The 22,145-nt window shown below is 40.2% G+C and overlaps 2 protein-coding genes across 3 annotated transcripts in view; one reads left to right on the top strand and one right to left on the bottom strand.

The window, feature by feature from the left end:
* The window catches only part of mau2 (MAU2 sister chromatid cohesion factor), a 15,074-nt gene extending 5,116 nt beyond the window's left edge, over positions 1–9,958 (bottom strand). The window contains exons 1-15 of the mRNA XM_028588467.1: positions 9,686–9,958; positions 9,281–9,364; positions 9,003–9,098; positions 8,806–8,900; positions 6,941–6,968; positions 6,437–6,592; positions 6,076–6,222; positions 5,077–5,167; positions 4,845–4,948; positions 4,633–4,710; positions 3,695–3,760; positions 3,463–3,546; positions 750–799; positions 102–179; positions 1–11 (exon numbers count right to left, since the gene is read on the bottom strand). The exon at positions 1–11 is cut by the window's left edge and continues 101 nt beyond it. Of these exons, the coding sequence (XP_028444268.1) occupies positions 1–11; positions 102–179; positions 750–799; positions 3,463–3,546; positions 3,695–3,760; positions 4,633–4,710; positions 4,845–4,948; positions 5,077–5,167; positions 6,076–6,222; positions 6,437–6,592; positions 6,941–6,968; positions 8,806–8,900; positions 9,003–9,098; positions 9,281–9,364; positions 9,686–9,919 (1,402 nt within the window). The 5' untranslated portion in view covers positions 9,920–9,958. The remainder of the gene's footprint in view (positions 12–101; positions 180–749; positions 800–3,462; positions 3,547–3,694; positions 3,761–4,632; positions 4,711–4,844; positions 4,949–5,076; positions 5,168–6,075; positions 6,223–6,436; positions 6,593–6,940; positions 6,969–8,805; positions 8,901–9,002; positions 9,099–9,280; positions 9,365–9,685) is intronic.
* Positions 9,959–10,691: 733 nt separating this feature from the next.
* On the top strand, positions 10,692–19,303 carry LOC114561633 (mitochondrial coenzyme A transporter SLC25A42). Of its 2 annotated transcripts, XM_028587697.1 has the most exons (8): positions 10,692–11,064; positions 11,540–11,674; positions 13,317–13,428; positions 13,667–13,692; positions 15,355–15,521; positions 16,315–16,431; positions 16,625–16,776; positions 18,149–19,303. In XM_028587697.1, exons 2-8 carry the CDS (start codon positions 11,588–11,590, stop codon positions 18,472–18,474), a joined length of 987 nt encoding a protein of 328 aa, XP_028443498.1. In that variant the 5' UTR covers positions 10,692–11,064; positions 11,540–11,587; the 3' UTR covers positions 18,475–19,303. The 2 variants fall into 2 exon arrangements, with proteins under 2 accessions (XP_028443498.1, XP_028443499.1); XM_028587698.1 differs by lacking the exon at positions 10,692–11,064 and having other exon boundaries at positions 11,415–11,674.
* Positions 19,304–22,145: the final 2,842 nt, after the last annotated feature.

The raw sequence follows: 22,145 nt of genomic DNA, 5'->3' as shown, positions 1-22,145 counted from the left end.
TTAGGAAGCGTCTGCAACACAACAATATATACATATAGAAGTATGTACAGGCACAGGATGGGTCTGTAGGTGTGCAAGAAAGTGTGCAAGATTTGACATACTTGGCCTCGTTGTAGCGTCCTTGAAAGAAGGACAGGAGTCCCCTGATGTAGAAGGCTGCAGCCCGGAGGCAATGGGAGCTGAATCCAAAACAAAGACAATGGTTACATATTTAATAATCTCAACCAGTTTTAAAAAGGTCCAATGTGTGGGAATTCCTCCCATCTAGCGTAGAGATCACATATCGCAAATTTAGTCTCTCGCACCACGCAGTTCAAAATACGTATTCCAGCTACGGTAGCCTTCACGCTTCAAAAAGCCGGTCTCTTGCTCTTTTCAATATCCTTTTTCTGGGCGACGAAGAAGACTCCTGTTCCTGAAATTTGGATTTTGAATATGTGTGGTCCTCCATGTTTCCTTCTTCAAACTGGCCGGGGCACTACAATACCCATTAGCAGCACCCTGTGAGTTTATCATGTGACAGCGAAAACGCGAAAGGCGTTCAAATACTTTGAATTGATGGTGGTGGTAAATATTCATGAAAAAGGACAAGTTTGTGAACGGGCAACACAGATTTTGATAATGAACAACTAAACACATTACACACTGGACCTTTAACAAAATGCACTGCTTTAATGTATTGTGCTGTATTATATATACACATAACAGGTATAAAAAAAATAAAAAAAAATAAATCTTATGCCTCTTACCTTACTGGGAAGTTATGGTCGGGGTTTATTCTCTCTAGGAGGCTATACAGCTGAAGAAGAAATAAGATAGGAAATAAGTTTAAAATTGAACCTTTTAGTTATTAAAAAAAGGTTTGTCTCTACTAGGTTTCTTTTATTTCAGATTTTTTTTTTTTTTTAATCAAGATAACTATAATGACTGACTCCTCTTAGAAGATAAGGATCACTTAAATTTGGTTATTAAAGTACTGTGATGAGTCGGACATTTTACACTCCAAAAAAAAAGAAATCAACTCATCTGTGCCCTCTAGTGGACAGACTATGCAATGGCAGCACTGTTTCTAAATTACAAAACAAGCATGCAGTTTATTTGGCTTTTCCTGCAGAAATTTCATTTTACTCTGTGGCCAACATACACACCAACAACCAATATATCTGCGATAAGTATTGATTAGGCTCTACAAAAGACGTCAACCACAAATTTTGATATAATGTATACCAATACGTCTTTCACACCAACGACCAGGGTTGGACAAGTTATCTGACCAGGGTTCAACCCTTCTTTTGGAAGTACGGGTCAACATCAGGCAACCCGGGTTGATCCCTGGTCATGACAATTCAGATATGACCTGGGTCACAACCCGGGAGCATTGCATACCAGTTACCTTAAAAGGAGAAATCGGGCACAAAATGAACCTAGGAATTAATTAGCTTATAACGCTAGTCGTCGGGGCATGGGTAGAATAAAAAGAAATCGCTATTTCTATACCACTAACAAGGCTCAAAATAGCAACACACTTCCACGGTAGCATAATGAGGGTCCCTACATGTAAACCGAAGCATTGAGAACTTTGGAAGTGTACAGAGAGTTTATTAAAAAGATAGTTTAGAGAGACAGTACCGTTCACGACCAGTCGAACGACGAGCTATGTTACTGGTTGCACGGCGTTCGACTGGTCGCGACGGTGACGATGACTAGCGTTATAAGCTAGAGAATGGTCGACTCTGTACACACGTGTTATTAACCCCTAGGTTCATTTTGCGCCGGATTTCTTCTTTAAGTCACATGCTCCACTCCATCTGTCCTCCACAAGAACTAATGTTTGGTAGCTACTTGGATTTGTCAATGCAGTAGAGAGATAAATAAAGCTTATTTTATGATTGTTTTGCAGTGTTTAAGTTTTAAAGCAAAAATAAATAACTATCAAAACTAGAGATGTTCCGATACCAGTATCAGCTCCGATACTGCCTAAAACGCTGGTATCGGTATCGGGAAGTACTGGAGTTTATGCACCGATCCGATACCACGTAATAAAGCCCTAAAGAAAATCTACGTTAAAGTAGTTTATTTATGTTCTTTTTCCGTTATAACTGACTGTCAAACTGGATAATAAAAGAAAGTTCTGTGACATTCATTGTTTGTGTTTGTTCATGTTTTACAAAGAGTTTAACCTGAGCGAGACCGACAACAAAGATAGAAATAATATCACATCGTTACAGTATACAGTTGTTAAATCATAAAATATATGACAAACTGGTATCAGATCGGTACTCGGTATCGGCCGATACGCAAGTTTGGGTATTGGAATCGGGAAGCAAAAAATGGTATCAGGCCACCTCTAATCAAAACACTCAGGACACGTGGACACAGAAGCTCTTTTCTCCTCTGCATTTTATTCATTGCAGCAGCAGCAGCAAACAAGGAAGTAGGGCTACTCTACTGTAGTATCGATTTATGACCATTTTATAAAGAGGGGAGAACCTTTTATCTTTGTTTGAGCTCATTAAAAGTAAGGTTAGGCTTTGCTGGCGGCTTCCTGACTCATTAAAATAAATAAATAAAAAGAGATCGAGATTTGCGAGACATTCGCATGAGCCGGCAGCCACACTGAACTGCAGACTGCAGACGTGTGTCTCGGGCGAGAGAGAGATGGAGCGAGAGTGGCAGTGCGGTTGACAAGAGAATTAAACAAAACTTATTTGCAACGTTCTAACGCTGGGTTTTTACAGGCAGCTTCTTTCCAACTACAACCATGCTACCGCTTTGCAAAAGTTGACTCGGGAGTCAACTGGAACCTGTGACGACTGTGCCCCCCTCTCATTTCTAAACAATTACGTAATTTGTCCCGCCCCGGTTGTAAGCAACTCTGGTTGTGTGCATTTATAAGTGATCCTAGTAGGGCTGCACAATTAATCACATTTTTATCAAAATCGCAATATGGACTAGTGCAATATCCAAATCGCAATATTTGTTAAAGGCAAAATATGTGTCAAACCATTCTGAATGAAATATTGTGGGGCTGCAGAGACGTCCCGGCCTACAAATCCTATCCTACAGACTGAAGAAAACGTCTTTGTTTGGTGCAGATCCTCATATATATAAAATCACACTATAATCATTTCAATGTTTTAAATTTTAATATTTTTCAGTGCATCAGAGTATAATAATGATGAAAAAAGTATCATTCCCTCCAACATCGTTAATCATATCGCAATGTAAGTCAAAAAGAAATCGCAATTTTCCTCATATCGTGCAGCCCTAGACCCTAGTCCGACCCTGGTCCAACCCACCTCTCGACCTGGGTCGATAGACGAGGCTTAACCCTTTCAAAACACACTGGTTCAACCCTGGCTGAGCCCTCGGTGTGAAAGGGCATAACGCACTCTTTTTGTAGTGATTCATTGCATTACACTGTTGTTGATTAAAGACGTGACACGTTATTACTTCACTGACCTCCTGGTGTCGGTTTCCTTCCCTTATGTAGACACTGGCCAAGTTGGTCACTATGTATGTCCACAGTTCCTGATGTGTGGTGAGCTGAAACACAACAAACACCTTTGAGATAGGAGGAGAGAGCAGCTGCAGCAGAGTAGAAGAAGAGAAAAGAAGAGGCGAGTAAAAGAGAGGACAAGAAGATACGGGTGACATTATCTGAGGAGAGGTGGCAAAATCAGCCCGTACTCACCCGCAAGGCTGTGGTAAACTGTGCCTCTGCATTATCCATACAGTTCACTGAGATACAGTACAGACCCTGGGAGACGACAAGACCAAGAGGAATAGATCCACCATTACAGATGTAACCAAAACAATAATGGAAAAAAAAGTGGTTTCTTCAGAAAAAGAGCTTTTGGAATGTACAAAAGCTCTGTGGTTTGGGGTTCCTGACAATTCCACACAGTTCATCATTTTTATTTATTTTGGGTTGTTATCAGTTTGGGTTTATCAAGTTTCCTATATTTCTAAAATGTTTTATTGAATTCTAAAATCATTTAAACAAACATTGAACTCAAAAGTGTGTACATTACATTGTATTGATGTAATGTAATTTGTCTGAATGTGTGCTAATGTGTTTCTTGTTTGATATTGTAATATTTTTCTGTTTGCATTATCTTGTATGTTGTTGTTTTCCTGCCTTGGGACTACAGGTGGAAATTAGCATTTATGCTATAACCTGGCTCATTTACACTCCGTACAGAAATGTTAGATTGTTCATTAATGTGCACTGTCCCGAACAAATAAATAAAAATTATTTCAACAACAATGTAATAAAAAACAATGTTCTTGCTATTGCTAACATCCCCTACCTGTCTAATTGGGGCATTTAGCAATCTACTGCTAAATCTATGGAACTCATGCAAATGTGTTTGGTTTTTAAAGGTCGCAGTATTTTAAATCAGAAGGGGTATTTTGGAACAATAAATCCTTAAAAAGTTGACCACTGAGAATGTCTCGATCGATTTTTAGTGGATATTACAGGGAAACACACTTCGTTTTAGTGTAGTGGAACTTATTTTACTTGAATTTATGACCATGATCTCATGATACATTTTTTTGTATTGGCTTGAAATAGTAACCCTGATGCACACACAAATGTTTAAGAGGGTTTAGGTTAAAAATACTCACTAATAGCGTGTGAAGCTGAGCAGCGTGGTTGGTGAATAACCTGGGGGACTGTTGGCACAGCTGACACACCTGCGAGATCTGGAGGGACAGAACAGAAAGTCAACGCCCACTTCGTTTTTGTGACATGCTACTAAATAAAGCTGCTGGACTGTATCTTTTTCAAACCGCCACGTATTAAATACAACAAAACCATGGGTGCAGAAACAAAATACCTCTTGTAACGCAGTGGCCTTGTGGCCCGTGACGAGTCTACACATGATGATGTGCTCCAGTAGAATGACTTGGAAGGTAGAGAGGATGGGGCTGCAGTCCAACACTGAAACATGAAAACACTAAATTAAAAAAAGCATGCACAGACAAGTCCAACATTATATAGTTATTAATACAGATTTCATTATTATTATTTTTTTTTAGAGAAGTACAGGAACCTGTTGGGCAACGCACTTTTTAGTTTCTCTAGTTGCATAAGAGCCTTGTCTGTGTACTTCTGAGCTTTCTCCAGATAGCCTGCTTGCATGGAGTGCATGACCGTCACCTGTAAAATGACAAGGAGTACATACTCAGCAGTGTGAACCAATTCCTAATAATGTGCATGTTAACCACATCTCTGCAGTTGTGTGAAACTAACCATGAGGATAATGCAAAGAACCTCAACAACTGACAGACACACACACATACACACACACACATACATACGAGCTGGGCAATATATCGATATTCTATCGATATCGTGATACGAGACTAGATATCATCTTAGATTTTTGATATCGTAACATGGCATAAATGTAGTCATTATATCATTGATATGATATGATCATTTATCAAAAATCTCATTGTGTAAAAATTTTGTGAAAGCACCAATAGTCAACACTACAATATCGTTGCGATATGGATATCAAGGTATTTGGCCACAAATATCGTAATATTTGATTTTCTCCGTATCGCCCAGCCACGTTTATTATTGGTTTTCTTTTCATTACAAATCTATTAGATGCAACTTAAAAAAAAATAATGAAGACAAGAAGGCCTCTTGTCTTTGTGCTCTCCTCTTCTTATGTGAAAATACATTTCAGCAGAGTTAGTGGAGTTTTGAAAAGTATGGTTTTATTTTATTATTTCCAAGCCCAATGACATTTTAACATGTCCTGGGTGCTACAGTCTTGACACCAGAATAGTGTGCATCCATTCAGAGGATTTAAGCACAAACAATGACATTTTCATTTTAAAAGTGCCTCCATTCTTGTATGGTGGGATACTTAACCTCATGTCTTAAAACCAATTATGGACTACACCAAGTTAAACTAGAAACTAGCCAAAATGCAGCAACAAACACATTCAGAAGGCGAAAAAAAACAAGGGAGGTTGGTGTGTTGCAATAAGAGTCCTGGTGTTGTTCTGGGAGATTACAACTTTTACGTGGCAAAGAAAGAGAAGTGGCATTACCAAGTAGACGAGCACACACATGTGCTCCTTGGGCAGCCAGTGGAAGAGGTCAGCCGGGTTGCTGGGCAGAATCTCATCATCGTGGAGTGTTGAAATGGTCTGGATGCACTGCTGCAGCTGCTTCAGACACGGCTTCACACTCTTCACCTGGGGAGACGCGGACATGGCAATACATACAATCTCAGCTTCAAGTAGTTTGAGGCAACCAGACAATTAAAAAGGTTTACCCTCCCGAAACTCTTAATGTATAAATGCGTGCATGCTGGTCAACAATTTTCCTGTGTGTTAATAATTAGCTATTTAAGCCCCTATTGACAACTCCGTCCCACTTTATCTACCCCTTCCAGACCGGCTTTCCTACCTGTCCAGCATCCAGGTAGTGTGTGACTTGTAGGACCAGGAAGAACACCCTCAGGGATTCCTTCTGGATGGGGTTTCCCTGCCAGTTTTCTACAATAGTTCCGCACAGTGTGAGCAGAGGATGCACCTCCCCAAGCTTCCTCTCCATTAGCAGCAACTAGAAGACAAAAAACACACCGTCAGACACCACCTACCAAGAGCCTGGGTCTGTCCGAGGTTTCTCCCTAAAAAGGAAGTTTTTCCTCGCCACTGTCACTGAATGCTTGCTCTTGGGGGAATTACTGGAATTGTTGGGTCTTTGTAAATTATAGAATGTGGTCTAGACCTACTCTATCTATAAAGTATCCTGAGATAACTCTTGTTATGATTTGATACTATAAAGAAAATGTAATTGAATTATTGATATACACAAACAAATATGCAAGAAAGGCATTTTTGGTGTGTTGCCATGGTGTAACAGCACAAAAAAAAAGCATAACTAATTAAAGCAGAGCAGATGACTCACCATTCCTTTACTGAGGAGAAACAGTGCCCTAAAAAAAAAAAAAAACAAACAAAAAACACATAGTAAGCTTTTTCACCATCAAGTTCTCACAATCAATCCATATTTATAAACACGTTATGCCACAGTTGTATTTGTTGCAAGGGTGCACCACTAGTAGTCAGAAGTGGTGTCTGTCACAAGGGTGCGTTTGTTTGAAAACTTTTACAAGAACATTTTACTTTAAATGAAGATGAATAACTAAGCATGAATTATTTTCTATGCAATGGGAAATGTGTGATGTTTTGTCTCACTACATATTAAAAGTGCTCATATTATGCTAATTTTCATGTTCATAATTATATTGAGTGGTTACATCAGAATAGGTTTGCATAGTTTCATTTTCAAAAAAACAACCATATTTTTGTTGTACTGTACATTGCTGCAGCTCCTTTTTTCACCCTGTGTGCTGAGCTCTCCGTTTTAGCTACAGAGTGAGGCATCTCACTTCTATCCCATCTTTGTTGGGAGTCTCACATGTGCAGTACCTAGGTAAGCACTACTAGCCAGTCAGAAGCAGAGTATGAGGGCGTGCCACGCTAGCAGCTAGGTGAGCATTATAACGTGTGTTACAAAGTGACGCACGCTCGTCACAGAAGTAAAGGCTTAAACTTTAAGTGATTTGACAGGTCAAAATTACATTTGCAAAGTAATGAAACAGAACTTAGATTTAGGACATAACTTGATGTAAATGATGTTTCCTGTATTTAGTGGAGGAATATATAGAGGGGAATCAGAAACTGAACAGAATTGCTGTCAAGAAATTTATCTTCCACTTCCCGTTATTTGGTTTGGGATAGCCATTCAAATGGAAACCCCTTCATATAAACATGCAAACTGAAGGGGAGTGGCTCTGTGAGGGTGTAAAGGCCAAATTTAGGCTACTTCAACACTACTACATTTTGAAAAAAACAACTCCATCCACGCAAGCGTTTTAGCTCCGTAGCAGAATTAATCTCTGGTCATATAAACACGCCTGACAACACAAACTAGAGCTGGGCTATATGGAGAAAATCAAATATCACAATATTTTTGACCAAATACCTCGATATCGATACCACAACGATATTGTAGTGTTGACTATTGGTGCATTCACAAAATATATACACAATGACATTTTTGATGAATAATCATCAATAATGTGGATATAATGACTAAGTGGGTAAAGGCAAATAATAGAACAGTTACAACAGTCTGGTAAGTTCAGAAAATGACATCACTTTACTGTAACTCAGCCTTTAAAATCTAAGACATTATCTAGTCTCACATCACGATATCGATGTAATAGATATATTGCCCAGCTCTAACACAAACCACATGACTATTGGCATACACTGTAAACAGGAAGCAGATTGTCTGATGTTACTCTGCGGTTGAAAATCGTGGATGAATAAATTGAAAATACAGAAAATAGCGAAAAGTAAGACCAGGGATTTATTTGCTTGGTCCGACAACAACTGTAACTGAAAGGTAGGTAAGCCTACCTACGCGATTAGATTGACGGACGTGAGTCGTCTTTTCGAAAGATCTCGGTTTCTGCACGTCCAGACTACAACGCAGTTGTCAAACTTAAAAATGGGGTCAGAAGCGTTTCCAAATGTCTCCGGTTATAGAGCGATGCACAAAGGTAGCAAAAGATATTTTTTTTTTAACAAAAACATGGTAATGTGGATGTAGCCTTAGAAATTACTCATACTTGACCTTGGTTTATAGCAATTTTGTTTTTGTGGGTCCGAGATTAATAGTAATCTCTGTAAAATTGGAGGTGTCAGATGCTAACCACTGAAAGCCTTAAATATGCAGTCAACAGAAGATTGAGTGACATTTACCTGGTATATTCTGAGCCAACCACTCGGGCATACTCGGCTCCAACCCCTAGCAAGTCACATGCTGACACCAAGTCTTTCTCCAGTGTATGAAGTTGCTGAAAGAGGCAATAAGAACATTCCCGTCATTGTTGGAGACTCTTACAGCTGTTGTAAATGCGTTCTCATTTCAACTCAAACACTATTGCACTAACACATACCGCCAACTGGAACAATAATCTGCAGTGCCAGTATGGTGTTTGTTGTGAAATCTGAATGGCCTTGCGCAGAAGGGGTTTTGCTGAGTCCACCAAATTCTGAAAATTAAAAAGTATCAATAGTCAATAATCATAAATAACAACGCACAGTCTACTCTGCATGTACTACCATGGCATACCCAACTTATAATACCTTCAATTTCACTTCGTGCTAAGTAAGTAAATGTATGGAGCCAAGCTAATGTTACTTTTACCTCACGAAAAAAAATAACTTTACTTACCTGTTGGCAGAAGAGTTCTGACAAAATGCTGGCAGCTTCAAATTTGACATCTTCAAACTGAGGGACTTGTTGCGATATAAACCACTGCAAAAAACGATAACGTTACATGTTAGCGGCGTCACATTGTCGGTGTTTGCTATCTTTATGAACCAATAATAAGAGCACACAGAGGCTTATTTAGCTAGCTAACGTTAACACCAGGATAAGAACGAAAGCGGCCGAGTCGCTACGAATGTATAACAAAACGCTTAGAAATCTTAAATATCAGCTTCTGTACAAACGTAACCTTCCCAAATAAACAGCTATTTTAAGATTTCCGCCGTATGCTGTTTTCGCTGCCTGAGGCCTACACCCGTCCCCTTCTCCGCTGCATCCTCGCTCTTTCCTAAATCAAATGTCCCTCACCGCTTTCTCCAGGTGGCTGCGGGCCAGCTCGCTGTTCTTGGTGTGGTGGTAGAGAACCGAGCCTAACTGAAGATGTGTCCGGGCCTCGATCCTCTGTGGAGGCTTAAACTGAAACACTGCCTGTAGACAGTGCACACAGAGCCGGATTTTGGGCGGACTTGAGGTTCGGAAATGCTCCGCAAAGCCGAGAAGGGCGAGGTACCAGCGCTCCGGGGCCTCTACGTTGGACGCCATTTTCCCCGACAACAACAAGTTTTTCAGCGCTATGGCCAGACTCCCGGGTTGCCAGGTTCGGTCATGTAGAACCCACGACCAAAGCGTCTAATGCCCCAATCTATCGCGTTCGTTTGCTTTTCTTCATTTTAGTAAACATTTAATAACGATTGTTACGCAGTTTAATAAAAGACTTTGTACCTGTACATTTATAGAATTAAAAAGACAAATTGCAAGTAATTTCCTCAAAGGCTGCAGCTATTTTATTGTGAAACACTGGCGCTCTGAATAATATTATTTAGTGGGACATTATACTCTTACTTCATTCATTTTAATTGAGAAATATGTAATTTTCTGTTTCCCTATTTAAAATAAGATTGTACGTGCAAAACACAGTAAAATTAAAATATGCTGAGTTTCAGCTAGCTAATATGAAGTACTATGGGTCACACATAGCATAACATCAAACGTTTTCCTCAAAAGTTATGTCCAACAAGTTATGTCATCTTCTAAAATGGGTAATTTTTTAAATGAACAATTTCACATTACCTAGAAACAACTCATAACTTATAACGTATAGTCAATTAATAGACGTATGTAATGCTCAACTTGTTGTATTTATTTTAGGTGAGTTGTTGTTTCTTTTGAAACTGCTCTGGAACTCAAAATTGTCCGTCTTTAATCATGGCAACAGCATATAGACTACAGTTTATGTTATATTTGCGCAAAGCTGGCAACCTAACGTTGTAGATAAACTCGCGAGATTTCATACCAATAGCAGGAGTCTCTCACGGGTATTGTAGTCCAAAATACACAGTTCTTCTAGTCAGTTCTTTAAAACCTTGAAAAGCCCAATACATCTTGTGCGCAGAACCAGGCAGTGGCAGATGCAAAATTTCCTCGCAGGCGATATAGTCTACGATCAACACACTCTCTGCTGCAGCTTGACACCCAGCTGTCTTATACAATCAGCTTCAGAAGCGTCAACAACGTGAAAGACGTGCAGACACCTCGCAGTCGCAGCGCGTTGCGAAGTTTCAAGAGCAACTGACCTGCCTTCATCGATCAATGAAGTAATGCGTGCGAGAATCTGCAGGGCAGACTGGCGACGGATCATAACACATCGCAGACTTGTAAACACGGGGTCCTTTTAAACACAAACGAAGGTAACAGGATGCAGCATTTAATCACCAATGAACACTTAAGATGTAACTGCAATAACGATGCATAGTCCTGTTTATTCATTCTTTGATGAACTGATGATGAATGGTTCGCAGTTTATTTATTTGAGGTGTGGTCACTAACATTATTATTATTATTATTATTATTATTATTATTATTATTATTATTATTATTATTATTATCTGCACCCATTTATTTTAGACAAGTGGGCCAGAATTGACGATTGATAAATATAAACAGTATTTGTTTCTGTGCTGGAGAGTTTATGTGGGTTGAACAGCGCGGAGCTTTTGTAATGCAACACCCCGGACTGTTTACAAGCCAGGCTGTTTTAGTATTTTAGGGTACACGCGAGCCATCACGTCTTCGCGTCAATGCAAAGAAACTCGAGTTGTTCTGTTAAATAAAGTGTCGTGTCAAATTGCTCCTACATCTTTTGTCCCATATCTTCCTCTTCAGTGTGTTTTCCTTGAATGAGCGGCCCTTGGTAACCTGTGAAGGGCACACATGGCCCACGGTGTAAACAACCACCAGAGCGCTCTGCCCGTGGCCCAGGCCGCCGTGCTGGCTCTGCCACCCTCCAGCCAAGCTAAGGTGAGCGTTTCTCTTATGACTTTATTCACGTTCATGTTCTGCGTGAGTGTACAAATGATTAAATGTTGCACTTTTATGACATATTAGAGCACCTGGGATATATGGACACATATGGACTACATTATTATGACCTTGTTTACCAATGCTTCAGTTGGATGTTGTGTAAAAAAAGGTCAAGGATAAGAGAGTAATAAAAACATGTCCTGTCAGCTTAACTCAGCTATTTGTCAGTCTCAAAGTGTTACACTTTTAGGAGATAGTGGATTCTTTTTTGTAATGTAGATTTTTGTGGATTTTTACCACATCTGACATTAAACCGCACAGTGCCTTTTTTACATTCTCAGTCAACAAAATAAACACATAAGTACATAAAATAAAAACCACCATCTATGCTAGAATAATCTTGCATGGAGCCCGTGTGCATTCTAACATTGCATTTCATTTTCTAAGGCACCGTTTGTGAAATTGCTCAATTATCCTATATTGGTATGATCTCTTTACAATCAACCATAAAACCAACCCTACTGTGTGACTCCTCTCAGTGTAATGGAGCTGTTGTTGTGACATAGCCTACTGTAGAGCCTTCCTGGTATTACACATACTTTCAAAGGACGTGCCTCTACCAGTACATTGCTCGAATTAGCAGGGAGTTGCCAGCTAATCCAAGCTGGCCTTAGTTTACAAAGCAGCACTGTAGGTAGTATTAAATAAGAAGAACTACGACATATGTTTACTGTAGTGTCACACGGTAAGGGTTTGTCGCTAAACAAGACCATATTTATCAAAAAATATTTGTAATAAAACTTAAGCTTTTATTATTGGAAGATATGATCTCTTTTTTCCATTTGAAACCATTTGGCTCTTTGTGGAGCATAGGTCATTCATGACTTTCTCCAGCTTGTTTGGAAATATTAAGATATATTCATCCAGTGGACCAAATAATTGCACATTTTCATTTGAAAACTTCTAACAAAGTTGCAGTTGCAGTGTAAAAAATTGAAGTGCAACAGGAAAAAAATATGTAATAACATGTGACTGGATATGAAAGTACTACAATAAAGTAATAAAAAAAAAAAAGTTGCACTTGACCCAAGACACAGAATGGGTTTTGCGTTGTGAAGTTGTGTTTGTTATTCATGCCAAATGCTCCTCTTATCAGTTAGTCGGATTGTTTATTGGGTTCAACTGTCCCTTCCAGCGGGACACACACACATTCAGTATTTATACAGTCTAGGACACATTAACTCACACAAACGTCTCTGCTTCAGTGGAGCACTAGTTGGTGTTATCACTTGTGATTCTGCCTAAACAAATGAGTCACTCTGGCTCTCCACGTGCAGATTTCTCTGTTCTGTGGCAGTAACTCTGCTGAATGATAAACACGATAGTGTTTGTTCTGATAAGCATATGACGTTTGTGCTACATATACAGTATGTGAGGATCAAACGGTGACGTAATGAGAGATTAATGATTGAACTACTACTTTCATTGTCCACACTTTAAAAAATAATCAGTGTAAGGTTGTGAAGATATCTTGAGCTATCTTAAAGGATCAGTGTTGAGCTGTCAGTATGTGTCAGTGTAATGTGACAAAATGTCTTCTAAAGCAATGCAATGTAAACGTGTCCTTGTGTCCAAACAGGACTTGAGGCCCAGATGGACAGTGCTGGACTCCCTGCTGTGTGGGGCATTTGCTGGAGCTGTAGCCAAAACAGTCATTGCACCTCTGGATCGGACCAAGATCATTTTCCAAGGCAAGAACGACCCTCAATTTCCTTCCAAATATAGAATGTAGCGCAGAAAATGGGCTACTGTAAATTCTGTTCGGAGTATTCCATCCCACAGATAATGCAGCTACTGTTTTTCTGTTTGTACCAAAGTTTTCACTAACCGTTCGTAACTCATTTCTAATCCTCTTAGTAGATGTTTAGCCTGCATGGGAGAGTGCGTTGTTTAACCCTGAGGTTCACTGTATTTGTTTTTGTTCCACAGTGTCCTCCAAGAGATTCTCAGCTAAGGTGAGTTCAGGTTTCTATCTTAGCAGCAAATCAGTCATTGGTGCATTCTAGATTTACCTCATTTGATGTTTAGCTACACTGGCAGCCAGGAAAAAGTTGAAAGGCAGAATGCATTTATGCTGGAAATTGATTTGTGACAATTTGTGCCAAATACAAATGACTTAAAAAGAAAAACGTGGTGGGTACAGCTCTTGGTTACAGATTTTATAAGGTTCTTAATTGAGTATTTGTGTATTTTTTTGACTGAGAAAACAAGCAAAACAGACAAAATGAGTTAGTGAGTTTTAGGCATCTATTAAAGGTGCAGTAGGTAAGACTTATAAAACTAACTTTCTGTCATATTTGCTGAAACTGACCCTATGTTGGAGTAGAACTACACAAATTAATAAATATTAATAATAATAATAAAAAAAATCCAACTCCTCTGGCACCACCTACAGCCTGTAGTGTGATTTGCAAAAATCCACCGCTCCCTGTTCAGATGCACCAATCAGGGCCGGGGCGGATTGTTCGTGTCAATCCCTATTCATGCACATGCATTCATTCTCCCTTGTGGGGGGAGGGGCGTTGGAGACCGTTTTGGGCTTTAAAGGAACACGCCGACTTATAGGGAATTTAGCTCATTCACCGTAACCCCCAGAGTTAGACAAGTCGATACATACCCTTCTCATCTCCGTGAGTGCTGTAAGGCTGTCTGACGGCTCCAGCGGCATCAGGCCAGCACAGAACATGCAGGTGACTGGTTCCAGTAATCCTACTGCTCCCAATAAGTGACAAAATAACGCCAACATGTTCCTATTTACATGTTGTGATTTATAAGTCTGGCGTGTACAAAAAACAACGTAACATGAGACACAGCCATCTTCTAACTGTAAACAAACCGGGAACTATATTCTCAGGCGGAAGTATATAGTACTTGGGCGGAGTGATATGCTCGCAGCAAGCCTGTCTGAGAATATAGTTCCCGGTTTGTTAACTGTTAGAAGATGGCTGTGTCTCATGTTACGTTGTTTTTTGGTACACGCTGTGACTCTACAAATCACAACATGTAAATAGGAACATGTTGGCGTTATTTTGTCACTTTTGTCACAATTGGGAGCAGTAGGCTAGTTGGAAGCAGTTACCTGCAGGATCTGTGCTGGGCTAAGCTCATGCTGGAGCCGTCAGACAGCGTTACAGCACGCACGGAGATGAGAAGGGTATGTATCGACTTGTCTTACTCTGGGGGTTACGGTGAATAAGCTAAATTCCCAATAAGTCGGCGTGTTCCTTTAACAGAAAGGGGGGAGGGACTGAGAAGTTGTTGATGTTCAAATTTTTTGGCTAAGTCCTGAATCTTCACAATCCTACCTACAGCACCTTTTAAGATGGGAAATGTTTGTCTTTTTGACATTTTATTGAATTAATTAAAACAAATCAATAACAAAAACAACCTTAGTTGGAGCTCTAGAATGTGTCCAGTACGTCTCTGCTCTAGTATTATTTTACATGCCATTATTTCACAGCCACACTCACACCCTTTCCTACGCATTCAGTCTTAAACATTACACCTGATTGGGCACCTTGAACATATTAAGATTATCACGTTAAATTATTAGATGTGTAAAACATGAAGGGTATCTATATCTCCGCTCCTAACCCCACATATCCACCCAACCCCAGGAGGCTTTCAGGCTCATCTACTGCACGTACATGAAGGAGGGGCTGCTGGGTCTGTGGAGAGGGAACTCTGCCACCATGGTGAGGGTCATTCCCTACGCTGCCCTCCAGTTCTGCTCACATGACCAGTACAAAAAACTGTTGGGGAGCTACTACGGCTACCAGGGCAAGTGAGTAGAGCATTTGTCTTTCAGCAGTAATTAATTAATTTATTCCTTTGTAGATAAAAGGGATGACAATGTCGGTTGTTGGATGGGTCGCTCCGCCACTTTGTCCAGAATGAATAGTCTATATCCTTGACGTTCCACTTCCGGGATTGCTTCGTTGCAGCCGGAAAATCCGCCGGATTTCACTCATTTAGGCCGGATATCCGTTGCCTAGGGCTTCCTTTGTGTTGACATTTTAAAGTCTGGTCGATTTCTGAGGACTATGTTTAACCTTTTCTCAGATCTCTGCAGGGTAAATCCGGACAGCTAGCTAGACTATCTGTCCAATCTGAGTTTTCTGTTCCACGACTAAAACAACTTTTGAACGTACACATGTTCCACCAAAACAAGTTCCTTCCGAGCCTATTTTGCAACCGGCACCGCGGCTTTTCTCCGGTACTTAGCACCGCCCAAGACGATTGTGATTGGTTAAAAGAAATGCCAATAAATCAGAGCACGTTTTCCTCCCATCCCCGAATGCTGTATGGACTCCCCAGACCCTCCTCCAGCGCGCTTTGGAGGAGGGTCTGGCAAACGAGACTTACCATGAATAACATCAACATGTCAGCATTGTCATTGTGAGCATGTTAGCATGCTGAAGTTAGCTCTTAGTCTTGTTTTTTTTGTTTTAACAGCATAAAGAATATCTTTTTTTGTATTTTTTTTAAGTTTAATTATTATTATTATTATTATTATTATTATTATTATTATTATTATTATTATTTTTACTACATTTTATTGTGTTGTTTCTTGTCAGAGCTCTGCCTCCTTTCCCACGGTTCCTGGCTGGCTCTCTGGCCGGCACCACTGCTGCGATGCTTACTTACCCTTTGGACATGGCGCGAGCCAGGATGGCAGTCACAGCCAGAGAAATGTAAGCACCTATCCCTTTACAGTCCCATAACACCCACTACTGTGTACTGAGGGGTTCCCTGTCGTCTTGCCAGTACAATGAAATGGACCATTGCGCTGCATGAATGTTACTAAATGTCATACAATACCACTCCTAATGGTAAATGGTACAGTTTGTGAAACAATGTCTTGACCGACGCTTTTTCTTGGGACAGGTACAGCAACATTATGCATGTCTTTGTGCGGATCTCCCAAGAGGAGGGTGTCCGGACCCTTTACAGAGGCTTCACTCCCACTATCATGGGTGTCATCCCATATGCAGGGATCACATTCTTCACATATGAGACCCTGAAGAAGCTACACACAGGTACTGATCGCTAATTCTTTTCTATTAATTGCCTACATTTAGTAGGGCTGGGTATCGTTCAAACATTTTCGTTCGTGGTATCGATACCAATACCGTGACTTCAGTTTTTTGTTCCTGAACGATACTTTTTTCAATACCAATTTTTTAATATCCATTTGAACAAAAATAAATTACATTTCAAATTAAGGCAAAAAATCTTTTTATACATTTTTTAGCTCCAACCACGTGAGCCCGGTCGCTGTGCGTAATGTAGAGTTTTTCCTGTTTGCCTCTACGACGTGTGACGTTAGACAGCCAATCAGCAGCATTATTAAATCTCGGTAGAAGCATGCTGAATGCCTCTATTGGCTAAAGTGACATTTTTTATACTTAAAGGTCCCGTGACATGGTGCTCTTTGGATGCTTTTATATAGATCTTAGTGGTCCCCTAATACTGTATCTGAAGTCTCTTTTATATAGGCCTTAGTGGTCCCCTAATGCTGTATCTGAAGTCTCTTTTATATAGACCTTACTGGTCCCCTAATACTGTATCTGAAGTCTCTTTTATATAAACCTTAGTGGTCCCCTAATACTGTATCTGAAGTCTCTTTTATATAGACCTTAGTGGTCCCCTAATACTGTATCTGAAGTCTCTTTTATATAAACCTTAGTGGTCCCCTAATACTGTATCTGAAGTCTCTTTTATATAGACCTTAGTGGTCCCCTAATACTGTATCTGAAGTCTCTTTTATATAGACCTTAGTGGTCCCCTAATACTGTATCTGAAGTCTCTTTTATATAGACCTTAGTGGTCCCCTAATACTGTATCTGAAGTCTCTTTTATATAGACCTTAGTGGTCCCCTAATACTGTATTTCTGAAATTCAGCCTTGGTGCAGAATTACAGCCACTAGAGCCAGTCCCACAATGAGCTTTCCTTAGGATGTGCCATTTCTGTGTCTGTGGCTATTGAGGAGGAGAAGGGGTGGGGGGGGCAAGGTGGAGGGTGGGGGTGTGGCCTTGACCAACTGCCACTTTGCTCGTTTGAAAGACATGATGTCTCTCTCTCATGGGTGGGCCAAATTCTCTGGGTGGGCAAAGCAGAGAAAGGGGAGGTAACCTTGCTCCTTATGACCTCATAAGGAGCAAGGTTCCAGATCGGACCATCTGAGCTTTCATTTTCTCAAAGGCAGAGCAGGATACCCAGGGCTCGGTTTACACCTATAGCCATTTCTAGCCACTGGGGGACCATAGGCAGGCTGGGGGAACTCATATTAATGTTAAAAAAACTCATAAAGAGACATTTTCATACCATGGGACCTTTAACTAAGTGAAAATGTATTGTTCAGATGTTGAACTCTTTTTCTTTCTTTGTGTTTTTCTCTCCACTCTAGAAAAAACGAAGCGACCCCAGCCGTACCCCCATGAGCGCTTGGCTTTTGGTGCCTGCGCAGGCCTGATCGGACAATCTGCCTCATATCCCCTGGACGTGGTACGTCGGCGCATGCAGACAGCCGGCGTCACCGGCTCATCTTACAGCACAATTCTGGGGACCATGCGTGAGATTGTAACACAGGAGGGAGTCGTACGGGGACTGTACAAAGGCTTGAGTATGAACTGGATTAAAGGACCCATTGCTGTGGGGATGAGCCTCACCACATTTGACATCACGCACAGCTTTCTGCTCAAATTGCATCAGATGGGCTACTCTGCTCACTGAATCATCGGGGAGCGACCAAAGGACAACAAAGAAGCACAGACTGACGAGAGGGAGATGGTCACCTCTGTCACATGGCAATAATAATAAAAAAAAAAGTCTCTGCACTCAGTCGGTGCAGAGCCTTCCTGCTGCACACTCCCGTTCCCTTCAGACAGGATGTCAGAGGAGGGGATGAGTGGACAGGAGATCTGTTATGCACAAAGAAACACAGTTTCTCACACACTGCACTGATTCGCTGACAGAGAGGGTGAAGAAGTGTCTTTATATCGTTCACACAATCACAACTTTGTTTTGAAATCACGTTGCCATGGGGGTGGCTAAAGTGATTGGCAGAGGGACTGTGGATAAAGAAAAGTTTAGTTTTTCGTGTATAATGAGGAGCGTTTTGTGTTGTGTTGATAAGATCATGCTTGCACTTTATTAAACCTGCAACCTTCTTTCAAACTAATCATGTACTCTTTACTGAGAGAACTTGTTTTTAATGAGTTTTATTGCTTTTATTTTGGAGGGAAAGTTTATTTTTATTTTAATCGCATAGTTTTTTTTTTTTTTTTTTGTCCGTTTTTTTTTTTTTTAATCATTTCAAATGGCGTGATCGTGCAGGGGTATGAATTGTGATGAAAGGGTGATTATGCAATATGTTTTGTTTTCATTTTCAATGTTTTGATGGTGTTATGATGAATTGAGATTGATGGAGCGAATGATTGTAGGAGGGTGATCATGTCAGCTGGACTGCACAGTTTCATTGTCCATCCAGCACTGAGGAGGTGTGATATAGTATTAAAATGTCTAATAAGAGGCTAATCTAATGTATGAGAAATATATATATATATATATATATATACATACATACATACATACATACATACATACATACATACATACATACATACATACATACATACAACATTTTTGGTTAATGTGCACATTATTAAGAGGTTTTTGTAGTGTGTCCACATTGTTGTGCAGACTCCATCATTGCTTTTACAGTACAGAGGGTAAGGCGTTGTTTGCCTGAAAAATCAAAGTATGACAAAGCACTAAACTCAGTCATAAGTTTCATGTGAATAAGGAGTAATTATACTTTCACTGCTAATGTACATTTCAAAGAAGCAGTATGTTTACAGTTACAAGTTAAACTGACTCTTCAATAAAGTGTCCATCCACAACCATGAGCAGTGAGTCCTTTTGTCCACTTGAGGGGGCCATAAGCAAAGCCAATCACACCACCGGCGCCATTAAAGGCCCGTCTCAAATTGTAAATTGGAATAGGAATGGTAACAAAACGTTTCTACTGACCGCACAAAGATCTTTCATGTTTTTATTTTTATTTCCTCATTTTCGTACAATAATGTGGTCTTTGTGACATTTCCGCTGTATCTAGGAGGCTTTGTTTCGGTGTTTAGCCTTTATTTCCTATAAATATAAATTCTTATAAGACTAAAGTTTTAGTTGGTCTTGAAATATGAATCAATTATTATATCCAGTATCTCATATATAATTATATAAAATTACAGCATTTATACAGTAGGCTACTGTATCAGTTTTATTATTCACATCTGTGTGTGTGTGTGTGTGTGTGTGTGTGTGTGTGTGTGTGTGTGTGTGTGTGTGTGTCAGTAGATGGCAGCATTGAGTGGCTGCCCTTCTCTATGCATCCTGGACCATCATGGAGGTTAGTTAGGCTCCGATCATTTCATGGCCTGAACTTGACCTGCCCTCTGTTCACTGAGGCAATCTTATAGTTATTTTACTCTTCTGTGTTTTATTTCATTCTGTAAAAAAACTTCTCTTAATTGAGTAACCAATGTTGCAAGTTTACAAAGCAAAATGTAAGTAAATCTGAATTTGTGAGTTCATTATACGGAAAACTGTAGATGCTAATTACACACTAACAACGCTGTGTTTTTTTTCCCGTTTATTTTTATACACGTTTGATGTCAAAATTGTGTCGATAGTGAAATTGAAAGAGAATTATAATAATTGAAATGATTAAGAAAATAGAACTCCTGCCCCATCTTTGAATATTATTTGTATTTTTGTATTATTTATATGGACTCTATTAAAAAGCAAGTCATTAAAAAAAAAACTAGTTCCACAGTCAACAAAAACACCCAGAAATGGGTAGCAATTATAATAATAGATAAACACAGAAAAACAAAAACGATTTTCAGCAACACATTTATTGAACATTTTAATCATGCATACAATCAGGACGTAAATAGCGTTTTTGACACTTCCTTCAAAACTATTAAACAAGACTGAGGTCGCCCCACACACATTAAAAAACAAAATTCTAATATCAAAATGAATTTATTTTTGATGGAAACATGACTTAATACCGCACAATACAATTTAATAATACTATTCTTTAGTGACATCCTTGCTATACTGTTTATTAAAATAAGATATTTGAGTAATGGTATGCTGATTTCAAAAGTAGTATTCTTTTCTGTGCCCGTCCTGTTTTGCTGCACTGGTTAGTGCGCATGAGCCGTGACTAAATCTGAATACTAGGCGATTGTGATGCCCGCTCCGTCGCATCATTCACCACCTGAAACCACTCCGCTTTCTTCACCAGCTGCTGGTTGTCGGCTCCTGAACTTCTCATCTGAGCAGCTGGATGGAGGGACTCTGCCTTCCTTCCATCTGTCCATCCCTCCATCCCCTCCATCTCTCCATCTCTCCATCTCTCCATCTCTCCATCTCCCCATCTCTCCATCTCTCATCCTTTCCTGTCTATATGACCTTGACTGTGAATTATGGGATATCCTGCCACCCCACAGTGTGCAGCCACCCAGCCTGGTATTGCAACAATCGAAACAATACCACTGGGTGGATAACATGGTCGGAGGGCGGGTGCCTGAGAAAAGCAGGAGGAAGGGGGTTGGAAAGATGCTTCTTGAAGGCGCCGTTGCCATAGGTAACCTGGATCTGTGCCAGGAGAGGGGAGTGAACCATTTGCATGTATTCAAATATTGCATGAATAATTCACTTTGAAGGCCCTGCTGGAGCGCTGGCAGACAATAGCTGTTCTCATACACAAATTCACAGTATATGAGCGAAAATGCACACAAATACAGCCTTCCCGACACACACGAACCCAGCCTAATCCTGTGTGTGAGAAAGGTGAGGGGGTTTTACTGGGAGGCACGCAGGAAGGAATCAAGCCTTTCTCACAACTAAATCAGATTCGGATGCTGGGAGTCGGTGGCTGCGGCCATAATATGATTTTGCATGTATTTTCACGGCTTTTTAAAACACTCTGTTCTGTTTAGATGAGGCCCTCTTTTTTCACAAACAATAGATGCAAAACCAGGCATAGGAGCTGTTTGACTTTCAGCTTATTCTGTGGATGTTACACCACAGGAGGCAGAGGAGGGAATTTGTAGTAGACATATGAATTTACACACATGTTCACACCCCTGTGGTGCCCTGCACAAAGCCACACTGGCTGGCATCCAGTTGCCTTCACTTTGAAGGCCATGCTCAGTGTTTGCTTCTTCAGCACCTGGCTCCACTGCATACATTCAGCAGCATTAAAAAAAAAAGCCCTGAGAGGCATTTTATGAAACATAAACAGGCCTGTAAACGTGTCCCCTGTAAACGTGCCTTAGAAAAGCCAAGAAACGAGTGCAAAAATACCAAATCACGCTGCCGTGACTATAAAA

Source organism: Perca flavescens, chromosome 9 (genome assembly GCF_004354835.1).
Source record: "Perca flavescens isolate YP-PL-M2 chromosome 9, PFLA_1.0, whole genome shotgun sequence".
Lineage (NCBI taxonomy): Eukaryota > Metazoa > Chordata > Actinopteri > Perciformes > Percidae > Perca > Perca flavescens.
This window is presented reverse-complemented; position numbering and strand designations above follow the sequence as displayed.